The 12,198-nt window shown below is 35.0% G+C and overlaps 1 protein-coding gene across 2 annotated transcripts in view; it reads right to left on the bottom strand.

Moving 5' to 3' along the window:
• The window catches only part of prkar1b (protein kinase, cAMP-dependent, regulatory, type I, beta), a 96,153-nt gene that overhangs the window by 31,500 nt on the left and 52,455 nt on the right, over nt 1-12,198 (bottom strand). For both annotated transcript variants that reach the window (XM_051105656.1, XM_051105655.1), the window contains exon 6: nt 7,755-7,801. In XM_051105656.1, the coding sequence (XP_050961613.1) occupies nt 7,755-7,801 (47 nt within the window). The remainder of the gene's footprint in view (nt 1-7,754; nt 7,802-12,198) is intronic.

Below are 12,198 nucleotides of genomic sequence, written 5' to 3'. Positions count from 1 at the left end.
TTATTTTATATAGCTACTTTTTGGACAATTACGGTTGTCAGAATAATAATATATAATATAATATAACATGATATAATATTAGTATTTAATTTTTTTATTGACAAATATTTATTTTTAAAGTAATATCTTTAAAAAAGTAAATGTATTGTATATTATTTGATTAAAAATATGGTTATACTGAGTAAACAGTAAAACCAGTAATATTGTATAATATTTTAAAATGTAATTTTACATTTATAATTTATATTTATGATTTGCAATTTGCAATATATATATATATATATAGCTAATTTTTGGACAACTACGATTGTCAATATAATATAATATAATATAATATAAAATCTAATATAATATAATATAATAATAGTTCTATATGTGATAGATATATTTCTATATTATATATTTCTATCTAAATATATATTATAAAATGTAATTATATATATATGAGTATAATATAATACAATATTGTTTATTGAATTTATTCTATTTGAATATATTTTAAAATGAAATTCAAAAAAAGTACATTTATTGTATTTATTTGATTACAAATATGATAATATTGTGAGATATTATGACAAAAATGTAATTTATTGGCAAAGCTGAATTTTCAGCATCATTACTCCAGTCTTTTGTGTCACAAGATCCTTCAGAAATCATAATTGCACTACAGCAGTGAAAACTGGGAAAAAAAAAATGTACTGTTATGACAACAGTACTACAAAAGAAAAAGAAGAAGGGCAAAACACGACAACAAAAAACTAAAAAAAAAACTACAAAGAAAAATCAGGCTTTGTTATCTTTATGCAAAATACAACTTCTTGGTCTTATCTGCACATTTCTTGACAGATTTCTTGTGCTTTACAATTGGAATAGGATTATGAAAATGAATACTGTGAATAGATTAACTGCACATAAAAAGGCCTATTTAAACAGAAACCACAAAGTGACTATATCTCCATCTTTATGGACTGACTGAACTCCTGTTTAATAATGATAGTCAAGGCCATTGACAGTGAGACAGGTGATCAGATAACACACTCGCTCCTTCTATCTCCTCAGCCCTGCTGGATCCTCTAAAGTGTCTTACGAGGAATTAGATAACGCCTTGAGACTCCTTCCTCCTGTTTTGTCTTTCACTTTGGCATAACCATAAGATGCTAGCGGAGAGAATATCTGGATGAATCTGTGTGTCAGCATGTGGTTTTCAACAGCCACACACAGACAAGCACAAGGGAGGCTCTTTCTCATTTTCCACACAGGCTGGTTGGGTTTCACCTGTGGACACACAATCCACTTGTTGATTTTATGAGGAGAGATAAAAAGTAAAGCCTAACACATGGGGCAGAAATAAATGCTCATCTTCTGTCCGGCGGCCTGCCAGACATCCAAGACACATTCCACAGGTATCTCAGTTCTCCAGACCGGCCACTGGAACAGGTTCGGGTCACAGCCTCCTTAGAGACGGCCAACATGTCACTTAAGGTGAGAAAGTGTGCGTACTATTCTTGCAACAATCCATCTGTCACATATTAAAGGGATAGTTCACACAAAAATGAACATTTTGTCATCATTTACTCACCCTCACGTCGTTCCAAACCTGTATGAGTTTCTTTCTTCTGCTTAACACAAAAGAAGACATTCTGAAGAATGTTGGTAATCAAACAGTTCCCGGTAGCCATACAATTCCATAGCATTTCTTCCATACTATGGGGGTCAATATCACTGTAGAGTGCCTTTTGGTGTCCTGTAGATAACTCATTTGCCGTGATAACTTAACATAAAAATGACTATGAATAGGTGTGTTATATTAGGCTAAGTTTTTATATTCATAACAAAAGCATTACACTGTAAAAACAATTTGTTGATTAAACCTAAAATAATTTGTTACCCAACTGCCTTAAAATTTTAAGTTCAGTCAACTCAAAGTTTAATTTGTACTAAGTGACAACTTAGATATTTGAGTTCATTTAACTTAAAATTTTAAGGCAGCTGGGTAACAAGCTCAGCTTTTAAGCTTAACCAACCAAATTGTTTGTTTAGTCAACTCAAATATCTAAGTTTTCACTTAATACAACTTAACATTTCAAGTTGACTAAACTTATTTGAGTTGACTGAACTTAAAATTTTAAGTCTGCATGGCAACAAATTATTTTGACTCAGATTGTGTTTTTTTGTTTACTTGGTTCTTTAGATACATTTTTTTTAATTTTTTTTAAGTGTTGTGTAAGAGGACACACGCCATTTTGCAATGTCCCATGCACTGATCATTAAATTTGAATGAGAGTATAATATAGTCGGATCATGAAATTTTAGAATTGTGTTCTCCTATTAATATTTTGTTAAATAATATACCACCCAATTTGAGTGTATTGACCGTTTGGTAATAAAACAATATTTTTATGTCCCTTGAATGGTTGTCCACCCTGTCGTATTGGGGAATCTTCCCCTTTAAGCAAAAGGCCGTCCCCTTTAGTGACATCTGGACAACAGATTTTTTTGTCTCTTCAGTGCCGCAAATTTCAGCGGCTGAGTAAGTTGGTGACTTTTAAACTGACAAATCTTCTTTGTATGAGTTTGTTTACTTGCTTTTCTTAAGCTTAACATGTCCACCCTGTCGGCACAAAATATGCCGGAAGTGATTAGAATACAGTATTTTCAAAATATGGACATTTAAATATACCAAATTCTCTTCAACAACCAGACTGACAGTTTGTTGTAAGCTAATATGCTAATTGAAGGTCAAAATGTCCACCCTGTTGTTGTTGCATGTCCCTTGAATGGTTGTCCACCCTGTCGTATTGGGGAATCCGTCCTTTTAAGAAAAAGGCCGTCCCCTTTAGTGACATCTGGACAACAGATTTTTTTGTCTCTTCAGTGGCGGGAATTTCAACGGCTGAGGTGAGTAAGTTGGTGACTTTTATACTGACAAATATTTTTCGTATGAGTTTGCTTACTTGCTTTTCTTAAGCTTAACATGTCCACCCTGTCACATAAAATATGTCGGAAGTGATTAGAATACAGTATTTTCAAAATATGGACGTTTAAATATACCAGATTCTCTTCAACAACCTTAAGCTAGTCTTTAGCTAGTCACAGCTTGTTGTAAGCTAATATGTTAATTGAAGCTCAAAATGTCCACCCTGTTGTTGTTGTTGCATGTCCCTTGAATAGTTTTCCACTCTTTCGTATTGGGGAATCCGTCTCTTTAAGAAAAGGCCGTCCCCTTTAGTGACATCTGGACAACAGATTTTTTTGCCTCTTCAGTGGCAGGAATTTCAACGGCTGCGGTAAGTAAGTTGGTGACTTTTAAATTGACAAATTTTCTTTTCTTCGAGTTTGCTTGCTTGCTTTTCCTAAGCTTAACATGTCCACCCTGTTGGCATAAAATATGCCGGAAGTGATTAGAATACAGTATTTTCAAAATATGGACATTTAAATATACCAGATTCTCTTCAACAACCTTAAGCTAGTCTTTAGCTAGTCACAGTTTGTTGTAAGCTAATATGCTAATTGAAGCTCAAAATGTCCACCCTGTCCACCACTTAGACTTGACAGAGTGGACATACACATGACAGGGTGGACATAGCATTCATTTGTAGTTAATATTGCTAAAAAACAAAAATTAATGGGGGGCTTTTTTCGAGGTTGAATAAATGTTTCATTGTCATATTTTGTCATGCTTCATGTGTTCTTCTTTATGTGTCCACCCCGTCATGTGCTGGTCCACCCTGTCATCTTAATATTTTAAAATAATATTTGAAATAATAATTCAATCATATCTGTATAATCCAGTGTGTTCAATAGCATGTGCGAATTGCGAGTTTCTTTAAAAACACATGGTTTACATAAAAAGTTTAATGTATTAATAACTTAAAAGCAAACAAACAACCCTTTATAGGAAAGGGACATTATACCTTTTTTAGAAAATATCATTAGCATCTTAATATGAAAACGTAAACAGAACGAAAACAGTAGTATATATGTCCATGACAGGGTGGACATATCTAATGGTTTATCCTTCGAATAATGGCCCATACGTTTCTATAGTACGAGTGTCTACTATTTATGACAAGACATAAAGTGAATGGGAAATTAAGTCCAAAATTATTGAAAGGCACTCTATGGTGATATTGACCTATGGAAGTCAATGGGTACCGTCAACAGTTTCCAACATTCTTCAAAATATCTTTTTTTGTGTGCATGTGTGAATTCATACAGGTTTGAACAACCTAAGGGTGAGTAAATTTTTGGTGTGTACTGTACCTTTAAGTCATTTTATTGGAACAACTCCCATAAAAATAACAGCAAATACTACTCCAAGTGACTGAAAGAGCATTTTTTTTTTCACACGAGCTTGTGTGTGTTAATGAATTCCAACTTTCTCAATTAGCATGCAGTACTACGCTCTCCAAAGTCACAGCAGATTTATCCTTCCTGCTAATGAGAGACATCACCGTCGCATTCGAGATGCATTCCTGCATGTTTGCGTATGTCTGAGAGGTTCATGGAGCTGTAAGCTCAAACTTACATACGTGTATATGAGAAGACGGGATAATGTCTGTATTCTGCACGTTTGACAGCATTAGGGTGGACAGAGGGCGAGCAGGGCGCTGCTGGTCTCAGTGCGCTGGCTGTGACCCAAGAGCTCGATACGCCGCAATCTGATGTGGCAGTGACCCAGTGCTGACTCAACGTGCCCTCGGAGCTCGTCCAGAGCAGAGGAGAAATAGCACCGATATATCACACAGCCGATCACTGAGCACATACACGAGGAGAACAGACTCAAGACATACAAGACTGCTAATAACATAAGAACATTAAGAAACAGCTTTCAAACGCATGTCTTTTTTTGCTCTTTTCAAATAAAACAGCTTGTTGAATACTCTGAAGCCTTTAGATTCAAACGGGCCATGGATTTATTATTTTCTTTCCTTCTTTTTATTTTTTATTTTTTGTGAGGAAATTAGTACTTACACTACAAGTTTCTGAACTGTAAGATTTTTAATTATTTTATTCTATTTTATTATTTAATTCTCTTCTGCTCACTAAGGCTACATTTATTTGATTCAAAATACAGCAGTAATATTGTGAAAAGTATTTAATATTTAAAATAACTGCTTTCTATTTGAATATATTTTAAAATGTAATTTATTCCTGTGATAAAAGCTACATTTTTAGCATCATTACTCCAGTCTTCAGTGTCACATGATCCTTCAGAAATCATTGTAATATGCTGATTTACTGCTCAATAAATATTTATTATTATTATTATTATACACTATACCATTCAAAGGCTTGTCAGTAGAATTTTTATTTGTATTTTTTTTAAAAGAAATTATATAAATTAATTCTTTTATTTAGCAAGGATGCTTTAAATTGATCAAAAGTGATGATAAAAACATTTATAATGTTACAAAAGATTTCTATTTCAGATAAATGCTGTTCTTCTGAACTTTCTATTCATCAAAGAAACCTGAAAAAATTCTACTCAGCTGTTTTCAACATTATAATAATAATAAATGTGTTTTTGAGCAGCAAAACAGCATGTTAGAATGAATTCTGAAGGATCATGTGACTGGAGTAACGATGCTAAAAATTCAGCTTTGAAATCACAGGAATAAATTACATTTTAAAATATATTCAAATAGAAAACAGTTCAATTAAAAAGTAAACATTCCTCACAATTTTACTGTTTTACCATACTTAGGATCAAATAAATGCAGAAGAGATGTATTAAAAAAAAAAAAACATGAAAAAACTTACTGTTTAAAAACTTTTGACAGGTAGTGCATGTCCAGCAAAGATGCATTAAATTGATTAAAATTTCTATTTCAAATAAATGTTGTTCTTTTGAACTTTCTTTTCATTAAAGAATCCTGAAAAAAAAATACTGTTTTCAACATTGATAATAATAATAATGTTTCTTGAGCAGCAAATCATCATATAAGAATGATTTCTGAAGGATCATGTGACACTGAAGACTGGAGTAATGATGCTGAAAATTCAGCTTTGCATCACAGGAATAAATTACATTTTAAAATATATCCAAATAGAAAACAGTTATTATAAGCTGTAAAAATATATATCACAATATTACTGTTTTACAGATCAAATATATGCAGCCCTGATGAACATAAGAGATTACCAACCTTAAACTTTTAAATTGTAGCATGTATTCATTCACATTTACTATTTATTATTCATTAACTTGTCATGGCAGTTGTTAGCTGTTTCGCATGTAAAGAGATCATTTGCACATAATCTTAAATGTACAGTAGCATAAACAGTCTGTTGAAAGAGTCACAGAGAGCGTGGAAAATGGTCATAAAAACTAAACTATGAACGTTTTCGGTTCAGGAAGCCATGACTGCCATTATTCATGGACTCTGGGGAAAAAAAAAAAGCTGGAAAAGTGTGGAAAAGGCCGTGTTATACTAAACAATCCTATTTACTACAGAAACAAAAAAGGAAGGAAGAGAATACTACAGATTCCCAGAATGCTACTTCCGAGAGGAAAAAAAAAAAGAGAAGCATTTTCAAAGAAAATCTATTTTGAAGCTTCTTATCTCATCTTTAAAACAAAACATGGTAAGTGGATTCTCTGTGGAGAAAGCAACACATCACTTCAATTGAACTTTATCCATGTCATCTTTAGAGAAGGTAAAACAATGGCAGTAAGTGTTCCAGTTTCTTTAAGAGTTAAAAAAAAGTTCAGTGGGTAAGATTTTTATCATACAGTACAGACCTACTGTTTCATAAGACGTTTCATAAGAAAGATTCACTCTATCACACATGCTATTTGGATGAATGTATTGCGAATGTAGACATTTTCATTGCCGCCCTAGGCCTTAAAGGGCCAGTTCACCCAAAAATGACAATTCTGTCATTAATTACTAACCCTCATATCGTTCCAAACCCTTAAGACTTTTGTTCATCTTCAAAACACAAATTCAGATATTTTTGATGAAATCCGAGAGCTTTCTGATCCTGCATATACAGCAACGCAACTGACACGTTGAAGTCACAGAAAGGTAGTGAGGACATCATTAAAATAGTCCATGTGACATCAGTGGTTCAACCTTAACTTCATGAAGCTGCGAGAATACTTTTTGTGTGCACAGAAAATAAAAATAATGACTTTATTTACCAATTTCTTGTCAGTGTTTGACACATGGGCCCGTGGTTCTGACGTACTGTAGAATGTCTTCCTCTTTTAGTTCATCATCTGTATATTCTGTTCAAATAAGTAAGGCTGGGCAAAAATTGCAAGTCATCCTCTCTGTCAAAATCTTCAGATATGTTTACAAAGAGCATCCAGGTTTTACGTCAGAACGCCGGCTCCTGCGTCAGCAGCACCACATGCATGCGTCGTGATACTCTTGTGAAGGTGCTATTTTTGTTTTCTTTGCACACAAAAAGTATTCTCATAGCTTCAAAACATTAAGGTTGAACCACTGATGTCACATGAACTATTTTAACAATGTCCTTACTAACGTTCTGGGCCTTGAATGTGTCAGCTGTTTTGCTGTCTATGCAGGGTCAGAAAGCACTCGGATTTCATCAAAAATATCTTAATTCCTGTTCTGAAGATGAATGAATGAAGGTCTTACAGGTTTGGAACAACATGAGGGTGAGTAATTAATGACAGAATTTTCATTTTTGGGTGAACTATCTTATCTCTTTAATGAATTTGTTTTCATGAGTTTATTAGCACGAGTCTGACTGTAGAAACGGGCATGAAATACTGAACTTACGTCAACTTCTCCTTGATCTATCACATAGAAGTTGTCTCCTTCATCACCTGAGAAAGAAAAAACAGAAAACTGTGAGTTTATTCCAATTGAGCTAGGAAAAAGACTACTAGCACTCTTTCCTTCATCTTTTATCTTGTTTTTCTGCTCAGTTGTGAACCTTCAGAAAATATTGAACATACACTACCATTCAAAAGTTTGGGGTCAGTTACATATAAAACGTTTTTAAAATTAGTCTCTTGTGTTCACCTAGGCTGCATCTATTTGTTCAAAAATACAATAAAAACAAATATTGCAAAATATTATTACAATTGTTAAACATATATTAAACATGTTTTAAAATGTAATTTATTTCTGTGATGCAAAGCTGAATTTTCAGCATCATTACTCCAGTCCTCAGTGTCACATGATCCTTCAGAAATCAATATGCTAACTTGCTGCTTAAGAAGCATTTCTTATTCTTATTATGCTGAAAACAGTTGTGTGCTTCACATTTTTGTGGAAGCCATGATTGATTTTTTTTCGAAGTTTTTCAATTAATAGAAACAAACAGCATTTATAAGTAACAGAAGTTTTTAGTACCAATTTGAAAGCCTTTACTGTCAGTTTTGCTCAACTGAATGCATCCTTGCTAAAAAGCATTTATTTCTTTACTTGAAAAAAATTACTAGGGCTGCCCTCAACTAAAGATTTTTCTGGTTGATTAGTAGTCGTATGTTTATTAACAAGCCATAGAAATCATAATAATGAGCCTTTAATTGCCTACATAGCCTAATAAGCACTAAAACAAGCCTGCCACAGTGCATCGGCAGATATAATAACTATGTATGTGTCCGGGAAAAACAGCAAGGAGACTGCATTAACATTTTAATAATTCATTGATAAACTAACGCTTTCTTTGGTTTTGGCTTAAGAGATAAAAGTCGGCGACACTAAGACTCGTCATCTCAGCAGTAGTAATACGCCTGTATGCATGTTTCATACAGATTACATAATCTGAGAATATTTGATTTCTATTTGAATTGGTTCATTTGAAAGTAGACATTTCACTCTCTATATGTAAGGCAAGTGTACACAGAGTTTAAAAGTTTCATGCTCAAGTTCACAAAGACTGAGACGGCAGAAAGTGCATCCTGTTTGCTTTCATTATTTTACAAAAGTACAACGTTTTGTTGTTATTGTGAGAGCACGCAAATAAACGTAGAGTCTTTACAGATTCGAAAGATGTATTGCTTTTATCTGTTTGACCAAAAATGACGGAGCATTTTAAGTGCACTAACGCCTCCATCCGTTGTGCATTAACCGTGCTATGTTCAGCTTCCACACTCCGCACAGGCACTTCAATAGCACACATTTTTCAAGGTTAACATTACATTTAGTGGCCATATAAACTTACTACTACATACATCTTTCAGATGAAAAGCCATATTTGAGGTCAATGAATGATAGGTGAGCATTTGGATATCCTGCCCAACTAATATCATTTTGGTTGACCAAGCCTCTTCTCATCGACTAACGGTTAGTCGATTGTTAGGGGGCAGCCCCAAAAATGACTGACCTCAAACTTCTGAACTGTCCACTATAAAGTTCAAATGCATTTAAATATCTGCTAATAAAATTTTGGTCGACCAAGCCTCTTCTTGTCAGCTAACGGTGAGTCGACTATTAGGGGGCAGCCCTAAAAATAACTGACCTCAAACTTTTGAAAAGTCGACAATAAAGTTTAAATTCATTTAAATATCTGCTAAAAGTTAATTTTGCAACCTAGAGTCTTTACAGATTCGAAAGATGTATTGGTATTTTAAGTGCACCAGCTTCTTCATCCGTCATGCATTAACCATGCTATGTTCAGCTTCTACACTCCACACAGACACTTGAATAGCACACATTTTTCTAGGTTAACATTAGATTAAGCGGCCATGTAAAGTTGCTACTACATACATCTTTCAGACGAAAAGCCATATTTGAGGTTAATGAATGATAGGTGAGCATTTGGATGCCCTGTCCGATGTACTATATTACCACACAGACCAGCCGTTAACCATCTGTCCATCATGGACTGCGTGACTTCACCACTTCCTGTGGATTTCTTTTACAGTTTTGGTCGACCAAGCTTCTTTTCGTTGACTTCTTTTCAAATCGACGGATAGTCGATTATTAGGGGGCAGCCCTAAAAATTACTGACCTCAAACTCCTGAACTGTCGACTATAAAGTTCAAAAGCATTTAAAAAGCGGCTAAAAGTTAATTTTGCATCTTAGAGTCTTTACAGATTCGAAAGATGTATTGCTTTTATCTGTATGAGCAAAAATGACGGCGTATTTAAGTGAACCAGCGCCTCCATCCTTCATGCATTAACTATGCTATGTTCAGCTTTCACACTTTGCAGAGACACTTCAATAGCTCACATTTTTCTAGGTTTACAATAGATTGAGCAGCATGTAAGGTTGCTACATACATCTTTCAGATGATAAGCCATATTTGAAGTCGATGGATTGTTTGTGGATTTTTTTTTTCTGCGACTAAGTGACTAAAAAAATGTTGGTCGATCAAGCCTCTTCTCGTTGACTAACGGTTAGTAGACTATTAGGGGGCAGCCCTAAAAATGACTGACCCCAAACTTTTGAAGAGTCAACTATAAAGTTGCATTTAAATATCTGCTAAAAGTTAATTTTGCATTTTAGAGTCTTTACAGATGAAAAGCCATATTTGAGGCCGCTAAATGATAGGTGAGCATTTGGATGTCCTGTCCGATGTACTATATTACCACATAGACCAGCCGTTAACCATCTGTCCGTCACGGACATGGTTTCTGCGACTAAGTGACTAATAAAAATTTAGTAGACCAAGCCTCTTCTCGTCGACTAACGACTAACTGACCTCAAACTTTTGAAGAGTCGACTATAAAGTTTAAACGCATTTAAATATCTGTTAAAAGTTAATTTTTCAATCTTTCAAGCATGCATTAGCATCTAGATGACCCTGCGGCTAACAAAAATAGCCTAAAAGCCACAAAACTCCCATTTTAATTTCACGGGACGTTTAAATTCAGGAGGGAAAGGAGGAAAAGATAAATAAGGTTGTCTCGTTCCCAGATTCCATCTCTTTCCGACTCGCCGTTTCCCAAGAACACACACATACACACAGTGGTGCATATCAAAGATAAAAGATGGCACACCACTTTAAAAGCGTCACCACCTCCCAGAGCAGCGTCATCTAAGCGATTCCCAGCCTTCATCTTCTACACCCCATTTGAGAGTTTTTAATGGACGGCTGGGTGTGCCAGAAGCCACGGGCCCTGATCAACATTTCCCAGTTAAAGGCCGTTACATAAAGCATTTCTGTAGGTTCAGAGGGTCTTTGATGTCTGAGTGCATGTTGAAATTGCTGTTTGGGATCCTGGTAGCGAGCGTGTGTGTTTGCGCATGCCGAAGAGTTAAAAGAGCCCGTGATCCGTGCGCTGCCGAGTTCACGCGGGTTCACGGGGCTAATTAACACCGAACACACTAAGCGCTCGTAAATCACACGAGCAATTTATCTTAACACACTCACCGATCGCTAGTGCCCTCTCCCTCTCTTACTCGCCTTCTCTCTCTCTTTCAACCCATTCAGCTCATTTTTCTTAGTATTGTTCCTGTCTTCCTGTCTTTTATCACCTCTGCTCTGAAGTTTCTGTTTTTTGGCTAACAGATCCTTGAGTCACAGAGTGCAGTCAAATATTTGACGAGAACAAAAACACACACATGCACACTTCTACACACACTCACACACACAAACAAAACTTTGCACATTCCTAGATCTAATTTTATGGGCAATCTGCCCATGTTAGATAAATGCATTGAAAGTCTGGTTCAAGAATTGCATTGCACAGAGAGTATGTAAGACGTGCAAGCAGTTCACTGTTCTCTATCGCTTTATGAACTCCACATGAAACCAAAAAGAGCTCATTGTTTGACTGTGTAAAAAACCCTCATCATCCATCGTTGCTTCTTACATTACTAAAGCAATCTGCAATGCATTTGTACACATCGTATCCGTACTTAGTTTTGACTTTATGGTTGCTCTTCCATAGCTCAACATGAAGGTGTCATCATTCAGCCTTGTCTTCTCCTAAAATTGCTTTCTGTGACTGTTGGCATAGGCATGAATGTGGCTAGGACAGGATAGAGATCACTGGTCTCTGAAGAATTTTAATGAGAAATGTATGGGTTTATATTGAGATCACATTGCAGATGACTGTTTCATGGTAAACAGTTGAGATCTTTTCTAGAGACACATTTCTTAGGTCTTTTCAGCTACCGTCTTTATATGCTTTGTGATACTTCAGTCTTTCTCCTTCAAGATTTCCTATTTAATTCAATGCATTACTTGTCATTTCTTTATAATTGTTCGTGAAATATACCAGCACTTTTTTTTTGTTTTGTTTTGTGTCAGTGCAGAGATCTCAC

This window comes from Labeo rohita, chromosome 3 (assembly GCF_022985175.1).
Source record: "Labeo rohita strain BAU-BD-2019 chromosome 3, IGBB_LRoh.1.0, whole genome shotgun sequence".
In the NCBI taxonomy this organism is placed as follows: Eukaryota; Metazoa; Chordata; class Actinopteri; order Cypriniformes; family Cyprinidae; genus Labeo; species Labeo rohita.
This window is presented reverse-complemented; position numbering and strand designations above follow the sequence as displayed.